At 41.8% G+C, this 18,935-nt stretch overlaps 1 protein-coding gene across 1 annotated transcript in view; it reads right to left on the reverse strand.

Annotated features, from left to right (window-relative positions):
* The window catches only part of AGBL1 (AGBL carboxypeptidase 1), a 273,101-nt gene that overhangs the window by 73,206 nt on the left and 180,960 nt on the right, over positions 1-18,935 (reverse strand). The window contains exon 22 of the mRNA XM_005242455.2: positions 16,621-16,781. Within this exon, the coding sequence (XP_005242512.1) occupies positions 16,621-16,781 (161 nt within the window). The remainder of the gene's footprint in view (positions 1-16,620; positions 16,782-18,935) is intronic.

Consider the following 18,935-nt stretch of genomic DNA (forward strand, 5'->3'; position numbering starts at 1 on the left):
CAGAAGGAAGAGAATTAGAATGAGCTTTTATTGATGAGCTGTTAGGTACAAACAGATTAATGAAAGCTCTGTACAACGCACCAGCAGTGACCAGCCTTGGCAGTGCTGTTATCGCTGGGTATTAGTTTATAGCAGCGTAGATGAAGGAGAGAGGCCACTCTGGGCAGAGCTGCCAAGTGAGTCATAACAGATCAGCAGCAGAGGGCTTCCCTTCAGAAGGCTGAGCTGGGAACATGGTACTGGGAATTCTTTTTCTTACCAATTTAATCTAATCTCTTCTCTCTAAATCCCTTTTCTATTCTAGGCTTTGTTTCTCTGGAGCCTCTTGCAACATCCTTTTGTTGTGACTGAAGAAAGGAAACAAAAGCAGTAGCAAAGTATTTTGCTGTATTAAAAGCACAAAGAAGAAATGTTTTGCTCACTGAATTTGTACTCTGCATTCTTAACTGTCCTGATCCAAAGCACAGTAAAGTTTCCAATTGCCCTGGATCACATCCACAGTACAAGCTGATAATTCATGTCTGGTGTTGATTACACAGGGCTGAATTATCGCAGCATAAATTTGGGACTGGATTTTGCATAATCTATGGACCTGATATCTCCTCTCATTTTTTCATCTGCATTTTAGCAAGGGCTGCTGATAGGTGTCTTTCAATAGGGTTTGAAGACACACATCTCCAGCTTTCACACTCTGATAGGAAGAGGCTTAGACTCTGAATCAGAAAGGAAAACAGGTTACAGCCACAGACTGTGCCTTCTCTTTTTATCTTTTTCTTTTTTCCCCCACGCTCTGGAGAGATAGCTTCCCCTAGTTAGTTACCCTGGTACTAAATCGAGGTGGAACCTATGAAAGGTGTTTAAAATAGATGGGATAAGTTGTTCTTAATGACTGTAAAGAAAGATTTTGATAACTGACATGATCAGGTTCTTAAGTTTTAGGTGGTTAATAAAGTTTATGAATCCCATTTAGTAGGCCTGGAGGACTTTGGTATAGTTTTTGTTTGTGTGTGTGTGCGTGTGCGATTTCCACCCTTTGCCCCCTCCGCTCCAACATTAAGTGGCACAAACTTTACCATGACAAGCTACAGGTAAGTAAAAATAATGTGTGCTTTGTCTTTTGCAGTAATGAATTGGCTCTGGTGCTATAAAATCTCTATCATGTTGGATTCAAAGGCAGACTAACACTACACACAGCAGAAATATGGACTGTTGCTGACGGGACATTTATTCATGTCACAACTAAAGTACTTCACACGTCCAAGAGGAGTAAGTCCTTTGGCTTTTACCTCTTGTGACATCCTCGGTGCGTTAGCTTTTCCATCTACAGACCGGAGCATATTAGGGATTAATACAGCTCAGCAACTCAAAACACACAGACTGTCAGTCTCAGTAATCAGCCTGAAGAATTTTGAGGACAGTTGTTATTTACAGAAAGTGATAAGAGACCCAGCAGAACACTTAACTCTAAATAAACAATGTAGGAACTTCACTACCCAGAAAGTCCTAAGTGGCAAATAGGCAGCTCAGATGTTCCCCAGAACAGTTTGATTGCATTCACGCTGAGCGGTAGCAAAAGCACAAGATGGGAAAGGGTAAGGCAGAAAGCAGGGGGCCTTTCTCACATGGGTTCACTCTCGTTTCAACTGGTGTTTAGCTCTGGTTTGTTAGTTCATTAAGAACACGTTACAAACCCCAGCCCCAACACACTGATCACCAGCTCCGTTGTGGTACACCACACAGCTCGGCAGGAGGGACCTTCTGGCAGCTGGGCAGCTGCAGGTCCTGCTCCACAGGCTGCCCAGGGCTCGGGGGGAGCTGGCAGGGGTTTGTTGCGGCACAGAGTAACAGGTGACCCTAAAGTGAATTCTTCTCTCTCCTCCTACGTTTCCTTCACCAGACTATCCGTACTTGGCAACATGAAGGGAGACGTTTCACTTACACAGCGAGCAAGCTTGTGTAGAGTGCAATGAACAAGACAGCATAAATCTTGCTTTAACAAGAGCACTGCTGTGTGGATCCTGAACTAACCCTGGGTCCAAGCTGCAGCTCGGCCTAAGAGGGGGTCCTGTAAGGAAGTGTCCCATTAAAGCAGCGGGGAGACTGCTGCCAAACACCACCTCCTTGGAAACATGAAGTGACTTACCTCCATCCCACCCTGCCCCTGTGAAGTTGAACAAAGATGGTGAGTTGAGAAAGAAAAGAAAGAGAAGTGCAGCACGGAAGACAGTTAGCACTTTACCTTACTTAAATCTGCATGTGGTTTCTGCTCACCTTCATGCTGGAAAAAAACACTCTCCAACAAGCTGCTACTATTCACGCCAGGACTTGCAATTGAGCTCAAAATGCAGCAAGGTGGCACAATACAGAGGGCTCCAGCACTTATGTTAACACCAGGAGACAGAGCTTAGCAATGTGAATGGGCTGATAATAGCTGCTGTCCTTGGGCACTCTGTGGTTAGACACTGCCAGCTGCTGAATTCCTTCTAGCAGCTTATTTTTGATATACCATTATAACCAGGCAAGTGTCGGGCTAAAATAAAACCTGACAGAGTTCAGAAATAAAATAGTGTGCCTCCCAAGACCAATCCTTGCTGATCTTTGAACTCGGTTGTTATCTTGAAGGAAATCCTCTTCTGAACTTTGCTATGAATCTAATTAATGAGTTAATTCCCTGCTAATCTATTCTCTTCTTTGTGTCTGTTTCATGATTAATTTAGTTCTAGTGAATTTCCTTTACTGACTGCAGAGTAGAAACACATTTCCTACCCTATTAATCTCCACTTCTGACCCATCAGCAGGGACTAAACAAGGGCATATGCCTCCATGCCTTTATTTTCTGAAGCATTACAAAGCACAGGTAAATTCTAGAAAAGCAAGGTGTGAACAAGTAGGGAAATTCTCCAGGCATACTTGTGCCACGAATATAGAGGAGATGGAAGTAGGCTGGACACTCAGAAGGTGTAAAGGCTGTGAAGTAGTTGAAAACTCTTCCTAATTACGTCAGCCACAGATCTAGCTGAGAAGACACTCTAGCAAGGCTGCAAACTGCACAGGAACATCACTCAATGGGCAAAGGATCAGAGAAAAAAAAACATGCCCAGACTTTGAGAAGATAAATTACTGTTGAGGGAGTCGCAGCAGGGATCTGTGGGTTTCACTACTCCTGAAGCCTGAGGCTCCCTGATATGCTTCCAATATTATTTGTGGAAGGGAAGGTGTTGTCTGGAGGGTAGACAGACTTTTCTGTCTCCCTCCACCTTCAGCACACTTGTTAAAAGAAAGGAAATTTGACCTGTTACTCTTCTACCTATTGAGGTAATAATTACTTTTTCAGCATTTTTTTTAAAAATAAATCTTAGAATGGAGAGTCCCCACCATAAAAAAAACCCCAACAATGTTATTTGCTGTTCAATTAAAAAAAAAAAAAAAAATAGAGAAACTGCAAGGATGGGAAAGATTACCTTCCTGGGATCACAGACATACCTCATAGCTCTCATACACACTTCAGGGAAACAAAAAAAAAAAGGAAAAAACACAACAACAACAAAAAAAGAAAAACAGAAAAAAAAGTAGAAAAAAAAAAAGAAAAAACAAACCACCCCCCTCCCAAAAAATTAGAACAAAATGTAATGGGGCTTTCTGTGTAACATCCATGGTGGAACAGTGCTGCCGGCAATTAGCATCACAAATCTTCCTCCTGATGCCATAGTGTGTCAAGGACATTTTTAATGATGGATCAAGGGCACCACTGTTTGTGAGGTGTTGTGTTTAAGCTGTGTTAACAGCAGCCTTCTTAGCACGCAAATCCAGCATCCCACAAGGGATGCAGGGAAGGCAGGAAAGCACCACGAGGCAGGAGAGATCTCTATGCAAACGGTTATGCTGTTTTCATGGCTGTTCCTGTCATACCTGCAGGGGAAATAATCTCTGAAGTTTCACTAGACATCTTTCTATTGCTTCTTTTCCAAGAGCTTGGTTGCCTGAAGTCACTCTGTAAGTGCATGGAAATGCAAAAATGAGACATGAGAAAAGATACTCTGAAAAGGACAGAGACCTCAAGTGATCCTATCCATCATCCCTTCTCAGATACATTCCAGCCCCTATGTCAGAGTATTATATTTCTGAGAAATGTAAAGGAATTAGTAGACATTGCATTACAGAAGAGCCTTACAGACATCTGCCAGTGGTGAGGATGAACTCGTGATGGACCATGCCACCAGAAGGACCTGAGCTGGGAAAAAGAACAAAGATCAAAAGCTGTGCAAGGACACGGAGTACATCGCTCCCGACTTTGCTGTATTGCCAGGTGCTGGGTCATGCATGACTAGATTTCCAAAATAGACTGATATACAGCCAGCAGCAGCAGCACTGTGGGCTTAGCCTTCAGGCCTTGCTCTCCAGGGACCTTCTTTGCTCAGAGATGAGTCTTTGATCCTGAACAGTACATTTTCACAATGAGAGTTTGGATACAATTTTAAGAAGCGAGAGAGAAAATGAAAAAAAAGCCATGTTTCTGCATCTCATGTCTCCAATCTGCTCCTCCTTGAAAGGGGCAAAGACACCTCAGAGACACTGTCAAAGTGCCTAAACCAATTTTTCAGCCTAATCCATTATTTATTTTTCCGCCCAACCCTCTTTTTTTAATCCTGAGTTCCTGAACTAAGGCATCAGGTTCTTTGTGGTATTGAGAATCACTTCCATGAGCTGCAGGGGAAGGCAGGGAGAGGGATTAAACCTTGGCCTGCCCTTGCCCTTCCATATCCACTTCTTACAGGGACCCTCCATCTTTTGCTCCCTGTTCTGTACCCTACACAAACTGTCAGCATCACATCCTCATCCATTTGTTTGTCTCTTTTCTACTTGGTCCTTGTCTGGACTATTTAGGTAAGAACAAGCACTGTCTTCAGGCCAGACACATAACACTGAAATCTAAAAGGTCTAAAAAAAAAAAAAAAAAAGACATGATTTCTTATGGCCATGTACTTCCACAATGAAAGACTACAGTTTCTTTCATCAACCCCATCTGTGGCCAGTAATCTTCCAAGGTAATTGCTTAAAGATAAGGTGGTTTGTCCAATACAGTTCATCAAACCAGGTGAGGATACAGCTGATTAATGCAGGAGCATACCATCCTCTTCAATACACTAAACCTCGACAGCAAGGCACGTGGACAACACTGAAAATCTTACGAAACTGTTATTTTAACAAATGCTACACTTCCCCTAGCAAAACCATCTTGAATTCTTGTCTTCCTAAATCTTAAAAGATATCACATAAATAAGCAGAGTTCCAAAGCAGGTGGTAAAAGTAGTTAGAGGCACAAGAATACTAAAAAAATTGAGCATCTTTCATGACCAGATGCGTGAGAACAGAGGTGATAGTTGTTTACAAAACAACCAGCAATTTGGACACTCCCAATTATTCTCTCTCATAACAGAGGAAAAAGGTGCATTTGCAAAGGTGAAAGACCAGCAGATAAAAGGAAATACTTTCTCTTTCTGCACAACACACAGCTAATCTATAAAACACATGATAGTGGGGTGCAGCCAGGAGCAATGTGTAAGATTCAAAAAGCATTAGGTACTTATATAGAAAACAAGAGCACTGGAACATTTCATTAGATAGGATTATTGTTATAGTTATTCTGAAAGGCTACAAATTCTCCTGTTTCCAGGAATAAATAAATAAATAAATCACTGTCTGAAGTCCAAAAGGCATTCCCCCAGAGGGTCGGGGTATTCTGTAATTGCCCACTACGGCAATTTCTTCCATCCTTTTTTGAAATCGCCAATGCTGAGCACTGTCAGAAAAGACACTTGGCTGTATTAATGTACTGCAGTGGATCCTCTCTTCTTACAATTCACTTATTCATAGATGAAAACACAAGTTGTGTGCTAGAACAAAAAATAAGTATTAATACTAGGAAAAGCCTGCCAAGATAAATCCAGGTAGCGATACTTTACCCAAATTCTTGGCTGCCCCCTGCAGTTCAATGGAAGATGAAACACTGCTTTATTATTTGAAATGGGTGTTTGCTTTCACTTTGAATTGCATTGGACTTTTATCTTTTAATGAGATGCTGGTGCTTTTCGGAGGATGCTATAAAATGGCATCTTCAGAAACAATACTGAAGTAGAGTGTGATGTAAAAACTTGTTGGGTAGAGTAGACAGAGCAAACAGATTAGACGGAGAAGTAGATAAAGAACAGACATTTTCTATTCTTCCTCTTATTCTTAATTTCTGATGATACTGGCCTGATAGCAGAATCTTTTTCTGGCATTCAGCTTGTTTCATTCAGCTTCTGGCATTCAGCAAACAGGCTTGTTCTGCCTTCTAAGCCCAAATCCTCAAACTCTAACTCATGTTGAAATAAGGATTTAAGGTAGTAACTGTTAACACTTAAAAGGAAGCCATTATAGTTTAAATGGTGAATAATGTGCCACAGATAAAGCCGCTGATTATGTGTTTTTAAATTGTTAGGGATATATTTGAAAGCCTAACCATAAAGCATGCTATTGTTACTTTAAAAATGAAAACCTACCAGAAATTAACTTTTTGTCCACTTAAACCCCACAAGTTTTAACAGGAACAAATGTAAGTAGGAATGGGAGATAAAGAAGGGGCAAATACAGAGATAACATCCCCAAATAGACGCAAAGGGAATGTTTTTTCCTCTTACACTACTCTGAGTCTGCCTCTCATTCCTGCTCCAACCTTGCCCTGGCACATCAGCTTCACTTGTGGTCCAGACAGCAGCTGCCTGAACCCTCAGCATCTGCCCACAGACACAAGGGCAGAGGAAGCCATAAACATTCGCTGGGAAAGGAAAGGTCACAAGAAACAGGTGGGGTTTTGTTTGTTTTGTATCCCAATCCAATTATTTCAGAGTTACGATTTTCCAGAGTTCTGCCGATGCATCTCAGCATTCTCTCCCACTTCTCCACCAACGCACCCACCTCTGTGCATACTGAGTCCTTCCAGCATATCACAGGTCCACCTAAGCTATTCCAGGGCAGAATCAGTGCTACAACTCTCACATTGCACTGTGACAGTGATAAGAAAGTGACAATGTTCTGTCCTGGAATTCTTCCAGGGAAGATCCCTTATCTGGATAGCATTACTAAGTGCTACAGACTGGCCAGGGCCAGAAAGGGATGGATCTTCATCTTGTACTTGAAAGTGAACTATCTCCACATTCATGGGACCTGGATCTGGGATTTTAAGCTTGAGTACCTTTCCGCTCTGCAGACAAAAAATAAAAGGCTAAGTATTGATTTCACGTGGATCTTCCCCCTCACATCCTTTCAGTCTCAGCTCCAGCCTAATTCTCACAAGTTCTTTTTGCCAGCATCACATTTAACCTATACATCCTAACAAACACGTATGGTTTCTGAGACATACACTGAATTATCAGAAGCTACAGAGACCGGCTTTCACTTTTGTACCTCCATGCCTAAGCACTTCTCCACACTGGTACATGTGTGTGCTGGCCCTGAAACAACAACCTGTCTGTATGTATCTCATGTCTCACCCGGTACCCCTGTCATGTCTCTCTTTACAATATCTAGCATGGCAGCAAGAGGCAGGGTCTGTGTGTGTGTCACAGCCACAATCCACTGAGCAGCCGGAGCCTCTGACAGAATATACAATACAGCTGAGATGTCAGTGGAGGTGGCTTTGAAGTACCTTAAAATGCTGTTCAATTGCCAACTTTCACCTCCAAATACAACACTTTGCTCACCCACCCACTTTCCTTCCAGGCTATGACGCCCTTTTACTGCAACTTGACAGCTTTAATTACACATTTCTCTGCCTTCTCTACCCCTTTAACCATTTAGTCTCTCATTTGTCTTGCTAAGTTTTTTGATATGCTCCTAGATAGCGGTTGTACGCTGTCACCACAGTACAAGGGGCCTGGCCAGACTCTCATCTGCAGGCTGGGCACCAGACCAAAAGGACTTGCAGTACGCTATTTCCCTCGAAAGCAGAAATCTCTACTCATGCTCCCTTTGCAGAGAAAGGATGCAGTGATGGGGACACCATGTGCCTAGGAGCATCATTATATCAAAACCATTTGGCTCTCTTCAGCTCTTATTATCTGAATAACTTATACAGGTACAAACTTCTGACCTGGTGAAAAAACGGATTCCACTGGTGGTTTTACAGGGGATTCAGTTCCTTCTAGCCCTATACATCACTCATGACAGGAAATCTCCTTTAGACAGTGGCAATATATGCACTACCGTCACCACCACTGCTATGCAGCACTGTGAAGCTCTGATGCTACTGATGAGTGGGGAGACATACTGGCATTCATTTTGGTTTCTTTCTAAATTTTATCATACCTGGACATCTGAGCCCCTATGCTGGATCCAAGAGGTGAGAACTGCACATGGTGAAGCATTTGATCCAAACAATCCTGATCAAAAAGTGTGCTGTTCCTGTGATCTAGGCCCTATAATTAACTCTTCAACACATGGAAGAGAAAAGCCTGTTTTGACCCTCAAACAGTCTAATTTTTACCTACATGAGCATCTTCTTCAAGAGGCTCTGTTAGGAGCTGTGGACAGATTAATTAAAGTCACCTAAAGTGACAATTGCAACAAATAGAATGACTCATCAGAGGCAAAATACACTACTTCCACAAAAACATAATTCTTCTAAAGGTATGGAAGTGCATTTTGCCTAACTACGATCCTGCTCTCTCATTCCTTCTCTTGCCTGAAGGAAGTTACTGTAGCATGTATTGGTATGAAAGATCTGTCTGTTCTCTGGTTTTCACAAGTCTCAAGTTCTTTTGGGACTCTAGGGACACCATTTGGAAAAGTCCCACTACAAAACACTCATTCACCAAGATCCTTGAAATATCCTCATTGTTTATCCATGGTTCCACCAGCCCAAAGATACGAGGACTTCCACCACAGTTATGTCTTGTTATCCATATCCTCTTAATAAAGTCAAAGAGCCGAAAGCAAAGGACCAATATCATCAGTAGAGTTGCACTGACAAAGTTATCTCCTCCTGCTGTTGTGCCACAGCCCCAAATCTAATACAACTGGTGTTTCAGCTGCTGCTGCAGTATACATATTGTTTATATAAGGCTATATAAGGACGTAGACGTCCGAACCTGCCTCTTCAGCACTAGACCTGTGACATGTTCAGCCTGAAATCCAGCCTCTGCCTGCATTCAGGATGACTAATAGGCTAAACAGGCTGATGCTCCTATCATCTTTTGCACCCTCTTAGAAAAACCCCACCTGTTCTCTTTCAGTGCCAGCACTATCCTGGTCTATATAAAGGCCACCTCAAAGGAAAGTGTGCGTCCCTCATAATGCTTTCCTCTGGGGGATACTTCATAAATGGGAATCACTTCTGAAGCCCTGATAGCTATCAGCTTTATTTTTTATCCCAGCATGTGAAGGGCCCCAGTGGCTTTCATATTTCAAGTTAGATCTTAAGGGGAAAGGACTGCAGCACAGAAATACAGACGCTCCTAATCAATACGAAAATGTCTAATACCAGACAGTACTATAGCAATATGCCTCACTGAAAGGGCAATGCAGACCCCATTTGTTCTGCTGGATATATACAGTTCATTATCTGTAGTCCAGTCAGATCTGTAAGTGTACGATAATTTGAGTAACCTCAGACAGATAAGATAGCAAGCGGTGCTTTAATGCGTGTTTGAAGCTCCTCCTATGATCTCTTTCACTTCCATTTGCTCTTTTCCTCTCCTTCCTTTCTGCTGCTATTTAAATGGCTATTATTAGCTATTACAAGATAAATTAATTAGCTCTGAAATAAGCATGAATAATTGTAGCCAGCCTGGCATAGCTGGCACTGGCATTTGATAACAATCAACAGAAGCTGTGCAGCTCCCAAGCTATTTCATAATAATAATAATAATAATAATAAAAATCAATAGGAGGAAAATAGCAATGGCTCCAGAAAGTGTTAATGTAAAGTTGCGGAATTACAGTGGCTCACCTGTGAACAGCTACATGAAAGCCTTCTGAATACCAAATATATTCATTATAGGCTGCATTGCTTGGCTGAACCTCCAAAGAATTCACTGGGCTTGTATTCTCACATAACAAAGACGCTGAAGAGTGCAGGATAAGAAGTATGAAGGGGTGGATAGAAGAAGGTATGCATTCTTATTTAGAAAACCTGATTACCAAGGCACATGATAGTAAAATCGAAAGTCAGTAACGGATCCAAGCTTGACATCTGAGGGTTTTTTTTTCTCTCACTAGCAAAGGCTGCAATTCTTTACATCAGACCCTGGAGGAGGCAAGAAGGTATCACTCTTTTGCAACATCAGTGTGAAAGATCACTGGAGAGTGTTGTATGTCAGTCAGGAGTTAAGGCATTTCCTGAACTGATCCTAAATAGTTACAGCAACACGAGAGCGCTCCAAAGCTGAAGCCCAGCTTCAGCTACTCACACCTGTCACATTGCATTAATGTTAGACTGTGCTCTCACAAGTGTGAAACAAAATACCTTAGAAACTCCTTTTGCCCCATGTTCTACACCACCAAAGAGACATGGTGGTTTGCCTTAGTTAGGTAAATGCATTTCCACAGCGCTTTTCTCTCCAGCATGCAAATACAGAAATACCACATCCAGAGATGCTCATAAAGCAGTAGAAATTTCAAATTCCTTTACCAGCAAGAAAATCTGTGACTAAGCTAAAAAACAGAATCAATAAACAACCTCCTCTTCTGAAACCTGCCACAAAGTATTTAATGTCTACAGATGATCAAGGTTAAAAACGCGCTAAATCCTTACTTAAAGAAAAACGAAGCTTCAATCAAATAGAAATCTGAATCAAAACAGTCAAATAATTCCTGCTGGTTTTTTCCCCGTCGGGTTAGATTCACTAAATGAAATTATGAAAGAGCACTTTCATCTTCATCCAGATGTCAGAGGACTCCCCAGAGTCCAACTGTCCAGTCTGCCTCAGGGGACTGGATGCCGTGAGTGCAGGTATACCCTGATTCTGGGGTGATGGGGTATTTCACAGGGTGAAGCACTATCTTGCACTCAAACCCTTCAGCTGAAATTTGTTCCAGTTTGTACAATCAAAACAAATATAACATCAAGGAACAACACACGCATTCATCTGTAAGTATAGGAAGACCCAAACCAGCAGACAAGGGAACCACCTCCCATCATTTCACACAAGTATAATACTACATTTCTGCTATTCAAAGATGCACTAAAGATACCCCAAACAAAGCGAGCACACTGCTTTCCATCTGCATTATTTTGTTGTTTGAACTTTCCTCTTTCTTTTCTGCTTCATCTCCCCAAAATCGCTAGTTTGATCTGAATCACGTTTTGGTCACATAGCTTAAAAGGTGAGCGGAACTGCTTGCACAGCCGTAATGAGAGCAAGGTGCATTATAGTGAAAAGATGGGAAATCCAAAAGTTCAATAGTACCCAGGATCATGATGGTGCATCAATACGGTATAGAAGAAGAGCAAGCACAGTTCCAAACGATCTGCAAATCCTTCTTGTCAATTCTTGGATTTGCCATCCATACGCTGACCAATCTAACTCCTCTGGGCATATGGAAGATGAAAAGATTACATCTGGACAAAGGACCAGAACAGTACTTAAGCCTTCTACTTTTGATTAATAGCAGAGCTAAACATATTTACCATCTGGGGTGGAAAGAGATTTGGCTCTCCTCAAGAGAGGTAAGAAATGATGAAGAAACACAGGAGATTAATAGTATCTGAGTCAGCAGAAAATACATAATGACTTCACAAAAGCTTGTCTCAACATGTAAGATGTGTCTCATGAACAAATGGCTACAATTGCTGCAGCGTATGCAAAACACTTCCTAGCCCAACCTGAAGGGCAAAGGAAAGGAAAATAAAGGAATGTGCCACCAGTTCAAACCGTGAGGAAGAAGGGGAGGATACCTATAGTGGAAGGTTGTTCTTGCTTTCTCTCTTTCTCTCAAACCTGTTTTAGGTGAACAGTCACTTCCCATCCTCATGACAAATGTGAAGTTACCTGGACAGCGTTGACTTAAAACCTAATTGCTTTTACAGCAAATGAGGCATGAAACCTATTATCAAAAACCACAATGTCCAAAGTACAAGCTGGCATTTCATTTTCCCAGCAGAGAGCTTCTGAATGCCAGCATTGTCTGTACAGCACGGTGGGAGGCTGGAAACACAAAATTAGTGATTCGTCCTAGGGCATGGCTATAACGTGCTTGTGAGGCCGAGTGTGAGAGAGGGCAGAATAAATTGCCTGTATGAACATCTGACACGTGACTTTGTCTTCTGAAGGTGGCTGCAAAGCCCAGAAAGTTCTCCACATAGCTGGCTTCTGACCTTGGCAGAGTAGACCAACCCTACTCAATGCTGGTGGGAAAAGGGCTATTTGATGCAGAAAACCACCTAAATATCACTTGTGGGGAAAAAAGCCACAAACAACTAAGTCCCCTAAATAGCTCTTGTGCAACCTGAGGGTGAAAATGCCTAAAAGAAATGTGAAAATTAATATGAAGTGTTCCAGGAGCACAGGTTGATAATTAAGAGACTAACGAACACCTGGAGCAGTTTCACCCCTCTTCCTCGCCATCACACATTGTAGCTCTAATGTTTCTTATGTGTATACTGCACCTTATACTTTCTCCACCTTTTGTCATGTTAGTGAGACAGCTGCCATGAAGATATGTAGAGGACCAGTGACACAGGAGCTGTTAGGCCAGCTTCATGATGTCCAAGGACTTCCTGGTTTTAGGGGAAATGCTCTACTGTCCCACTAGCAGTACAGCTCCACAGGTGGAGGTTCATCCCCCCCTTACTTATTCTCAGATGCAGCTACTTTGCTATTCTGCCTCTGCTGCGAACTTATTCCAACAGTTACTCCGCTCTCTCGTAAGTGATTCTGTTTACAGTTCACTGTAGGGGTAAGATAGACTGTAAACTGGGGGCAGGAAGAAATTCTTGCCTGTGTACCAAACTATTTAGTTAGGTCTGCTAAAGGTTTCGTCCACCTTGGCTTCTTGGAGACACCACACTGAATACAACGGCTGTGATGTGGTGTGAGAAATCCCCCATTCACACAGGATGCCTCCATTAGACCAGTCACTTCCCTGACAGCTATTACCTTGCTCCAATTTACTGACCACTGATTCTGACAGATCTATATAAAGTGCACAGCAAATAGTTTATTCCAGGGAAGCGAGCAGGGTTCAGCCTGCTCCTTCATCCCCTTCACAGTAGTGGTGAAAGAATAAGGCTGCAAAATACCCAGAACAGAGACAGCCTGAACAGGAAAATTAAAAGACAGATACAGTTATAAACCTTGACAGGTGAAAATGTTTGCTGTCGGAGGGAGATGCTGAGATGCCAAGTCAATGCCCCGCACACCAGACACTAGGGCAAAGACAGACTAATACAGGACATGAACTGCAGGGATTTCACAACAGAAGAGACCTCTGGCTCCACAGCTTTTGATCTACGTATCTTTGCAACGAGACATTTCATCTGGGAGTCAGCTATATCCAGTGCTGGATTAACTTCATGTTCCATGGCTTGACCTGTCACCCAGAGTACTACAGAGATGGGCACTCAGAAACGCGTATTTAGGAAACACATTAGATCAAGGTAGACCTATTTAACATAAGTACTGTGCAATACACCACACTGCTCACAGCTTAAATTCAGCTTGTTTTCCACAAAATAAAACCCTAACAACCAAATAAAATTAGCATTTTCATCAAGGTTGAACAATACTAATTGTTTTCTCTGATAATGGTGAATACTGCTTTGATAAGAATCACCCGCATTTGTACCGTTTTCTAGACATGTCAGCAGGACATTCTGTGGGACACATCACATGTTTTTTGCCAGAAAACATTAGCTACAGTCAGAGCTATTACTTCACACCTAAATATCTATCATGCATAGCATTTCCTGGGACCAGGACAGTGCAGACCTCTGGAATTAGGGATAGCCTGTAAATTGTTTAAAGCTACCACAGTTCATGATGAAAAGCATATAAGAAAGAAATTGCATAAGGCAACTGACCAGACTTTTCCTGTGTTGCACCGGAAGGATCACCAAGTCTGGCTCTGCTTTGACAGATGTACACAAAAATTTGGGTACGTTCATTCACACCTACTCACATTTTCAGAAGCAGAGAGTACAGAAATCATCCAAGGATGCTGTGCATGCTTGCGTTAACCACAGAAGACAAGGTCAACAAACAATTAAAATGTTGAATTCTCCTTAAATGCATAAAGATGGGTCTAGTCTAGGAAGCAGGTGAGTATAATTTCCATTGATGTAATGATAGATCACCAGTAAGCTGCAAGGCTCTGGTGACCTCCTTGTGCTACCTAAAAGAGCTAGATTACACTTAATCTTTACAGAGTGAGACTAGACTGAGCAGTACCCCTCAGCTACCTCCAGAGAAATGTTTTGATGGAGAATATTTTTTTTTTCCCCCAAAGTGAGTTGAGACAGAGGTGTCAAAATAGCTGCCCTCCCGCCAGTAGCAGTATGCTCTCTGTATTCTGCATTCTTCCATTGGTTCCAGAAGGGCTCCTATTCCCACTACAATCAAATCATGCAATTCTCTCGGCTAGACTCACAGAGCCCCAAGGGCAAAGTATTAATTTTCTGAATCAGAATCAATATACTGCACAATAATTTTCCATGAATTATTTATTTTTTAAAAAAGAATATGCTAGCAAGCCCTTTGTTGCCTGCATCTCCTTTCCCCCAACTTTCTGCAAGAAGCCCCTGCAATATGACATATCTAGGTGGCACTAAACAATGCAGCTGTTAACCTGGCCTGCAAAGGGTAACAAATTGCACCTAAGCTCTAAAATTCCACAAACCTGCAATTATACCCAGTGGAGTAAAAACGAACAAGTAACCGTCTCGTTGCCTTTCAGCAGTGACATTACGTCCCTGGATGCCATGGAGATAGTCATTAATGCCAGGCAAACCTGAAGGAGCAGGAGGCCTTGCTTTCAGCTACTATGGGCACATTTGTAACAATATGGGAGTTCTACAAAGTAAGGGGACTTTTTTTTTTTTTCTTTGTTAAGCTTCTTTGAAAATATTTGTAATTAGAGAGCTTTTTACTATTATTTTGGTAATGATCAACTGCCACATAATACTGGGAAAATGTAATGAATTCACATTAATATAAAGCCAACTAAAGGAAAAAAATAAGAGAAGCCTACAAAGATCAAGGAAAATGCTTACCAAGTTACTGAGACCAGATGTTTTTTTTTAGTGTCTGAGGCTAGTCAGGATTCAACGTTTTTCTTCCCATAAGAGAAGTTACTTTTATGCAAAGGCCCTTCTAGCTCTAGCTTGAAAGTGAGAGTTTGATTTATATCTCAAAATCATCCGCCTAGCCAGGCTTCAGTAGTTCTCTCTAATGATATACCAACGATTTGTTGGATGGTTGTCCACAACATGGATGGTGGTTAGCATACACCTTAACTGCTTCCTTTATATGTTCACACATACAAGTGAGCACAGCTAATCCAAAGGAATGTTCTCTGCGTTTTAGCCCTCTTTTTTCATTGTCCCTCATAAACATTAAAAACTGTGAACAAGCTTGTAAGAATGGTTTCAGCATGAGGAACAGGTGGTGGTAATGTTGGTTAAGTATCCCTGTAGGGAGAAGACTGGAAGCCTGCTGTAAATTATGGGGGCATTTCTGCTAGTGAAAAACTTGCTTTTCATTGATGAAGCCGAGTGCTCTTTGATGACAAAGCGATTGGGGAGCTTCAAATCATATCGCTAAGTTTTCTTTCTCTGTTTGTCTTGGAAAAACATTATTGCAAGCATATGCGCTTGCACATAGCGCTAACAAGTGACAGTGGCCTAGAAAGAATATATATATTTCTGCTTTATCACAAACTCAAGTTGAAGAGTGCCATACTCTTGATACTTATCCAGATGAAATTCCCTGTATATTTATAACAGAGCTACCTCACTTAAATACATCCCATTGAATGTAGGAAGCAAATTAATTTTGCAGTTTGGAAAAACACCTCCTAAATAATCAGTGGGATCACAACTTTGTCTTATACATCATAAAGTCCCAAATCTAATGCTCTAAATGGGAGTATCCTTGAAGAATCACGCCTATAGTTTCCAAGTCATGCCACCAAAGTCCTTTTTGAACCTGCAATACTTGTTCCCTACTCTGCAGCTCTAAGATTGTAAGAGATCTCCTCCATTGAGGACCTGGGGGGGGCAGAACACCACCTCCCACTCCAGCAGAGAAACATTTCCTGCTAATGTATTTTTCTGGGGCAGTACCACCCCTATGCTTCAGTAATGTTTTGATAGGTAAATTGAAATTCAGTGGAAAATATAAATCAGGTGCTTTTCTTTCACCCTTTTTTATCCACTTTAATGGTTGCAAGGCATGGAACCACTGTTTTAGTAGTTCCTTTGGAAGTCCATTGTATATTCGTTTCCAATTACTCTCAATACACTCCAGTTCCCAAGGTTCAAGTTTCAGCTATAAGGAGAGTCCATTTCTGTAGATTAAAACCCAAAACATATCCCCACCAACGTGATTCCTACAGGAGAACCCTCTGAATACTGCTATCACTGACCTTTGTGCCCGGTCTGTTATCTCCTCCTCCAGATCCAGCAGGCGTGCTGCCTGAGCCATCACCTTCTTGCTGCAGGGCAGGGATTTGAGGTGCAGAATGAGCAAACCAAGGCAGAACTTGCTTCCCATCTCCTCCAGCTCTTGAGTTCCCAGCTGCAAGCCCTGATGGAGAGGCGCAAAAAGGTTCAGTGCCGAGTGTACATTTCATGATGACATGGAAAGGGTCAGCATTCCTCCTTCCATTCCGCATTAGGGGTTAATTCACATTTGCGACGTATGGAAATTTGCCCACAGAATTATTTGCAAAATTAACTGTCAGCAATTGGTCTACAGAAGCTGTTCTAAAATAGCCTCTACTTTGCAAATGGGCAAACACAGGCAAATAGTTTAACTACCTCAACTACCTTTGCAGAAGTCATCATTGTAAGAATTAGACTCACAGCCCAGGAGGATCTCACTGTAAATCCACTTTTACAAATCCTTAGGACTTGTTTTTTCTTTCTTTCTGTAGACAAGTCCCCTCCCTAAGCAACAGGGAAAAAAATAGGTCCTAAGATTTTAAACACTGGGCAGTGACAAAGATAAAAAAGGAAACTGTGGGGGGTGGGGAGAGAAGGGGGAAAGAGATCTTTAACAAGTTATGAATTGGTTTTTAAGAAAATCAATTGCAAAGTAATTGCAAAACAACAAACACCTCTAAGGAATTTCTCAGTCTATTAAAAGCTGATGTCTTTCTAGCAGAGACAGAGAAGCACAAAAGGTTTGGATTATCAATGTAATCTTTCAAGGGAGAACTCATCCAAGGTGTGGATCCTTGCTTGGAAGAACCATGATTATGAATAGTCCGAATTTGTTTTTTCACTAATTAAAAAAAATAAAATAAAGATCTAGCAAAGAAGGAACACACCGAGGACCTGCATGGGAATAAGTCCATGTCTGACATCGATGTCAGTTTCATACAAGCAGTGAGAGGGCAGGAGATAAACAAAGCTCAGATATACTGGAAAGAAACTAAGAAACTGCAAAATCCCTCATCTTTGGCATTCAGTGACTGAATCATGTGTAGTCTTTAATGCTAACACATCAGGGGTTGAATCAATTGCTGAACAATTGCTGCCTCTCCCAGTACCAGCCCTATGTGCTTTTGCAGCACAAAACATCTCTTCAGCTCCATCTCCAAGACCGTTTCCTTAGCAACTCTCAGGAGTCCACGCTCATGGGGCTGGCACTAGCCTTATGCGTGGTGTGAGCGCTGTGCCGGCGTGGCCCGAACTTGACTCTCTACTAGGTATTTGTTAGTGGACATCTTAAGGGTAATGAAGCCATACGTGCTCTGGTAATCCATGACAGGAGCCTGAGCTCTGATATCATGCCGATTTTTATATCTTGTTTTTCAGTGTAAAGTTGTTACATTTGTAAAGTGCTTTGGGATCCTTGGGTCCGAGCAGCTCTGTAGAGCTGAAAGATTATTTCTGAGCCAAAACCAGGCAGGTGGATGGAAGAAAGGAGATTTCTCACATAAACTTCTGCAGCTCTCTTGTAAAGCTTTTTTTGTGCTTTTTTGTTAGAGGAAACAGGCTGCTTGGACAGGATGAAAACCACTGCTTCACCTCTAAGAGTTCAGCCCATACGAATATCATCTAGCATTACAAACACCCTATCGAATAAGAAATGCATTTTCATATAGTAATGATATTGTAATGCTGTTTCCTTTCTGAGACCCTGTGAGCAAAGCATGAATCTGTAATTATGATGATGAACATGAACACCACAAAATAATACAGAGCTCAAACATATACTGAGTGGCTGGACAACTAGATAAGCACAGGACCTGCCCAGAAAAGCACACAGAGAATCCAAGAAAACATAGCTGCAGCGATAGGCAGGGTCTAAGGTCTCTGGAGTACTGACTTCTGCTCTCAGAACAGTCTCAAGTATTTTTATCACATTGGGCAAATGTCTGACACCATTTCTTCTCTCCATCCCATTCACCTCCATTGCAAGCCTTAGGTACAATGAACTGTAGCAATAATTAATAACAGTAAGAAAACAGAAGGAGAGGTTTATGGGAACAAAGGGTCATTAACACAAAACAATGAGAGTGCTTAGCAGCTCTGCATAGATTCCTAAATGTTGTATTATTTTACTTTAAAAGACACAGGATATTTTAGTGTGGCAGAGTTACAGCCGGCAGACAGAAGTGGTGACATTTCTGAGCGAAAAATGTATCATTTCCACAGCAAAAGTTATTTTCTCAGGGGCAAAAAATACAAAGAACATCTCATGGCTTTCCCTGGGGTGCATCTCAGGGTCTTG

The sequence above is a fragment of the Falco peregrinus genome, chromosome 1, assembly GCF_023634155.1.
Source record: "Falco peregrinus isolate bFalPer1 chromosome 1, bFalPer1.pri, whole genome shotgun sequence".
Lineage (NCBI taxonomy): Eukaryota > Metazoa > Chordata > Aves > Falconiformes > Falconidae > Falco > Falco peregrinus.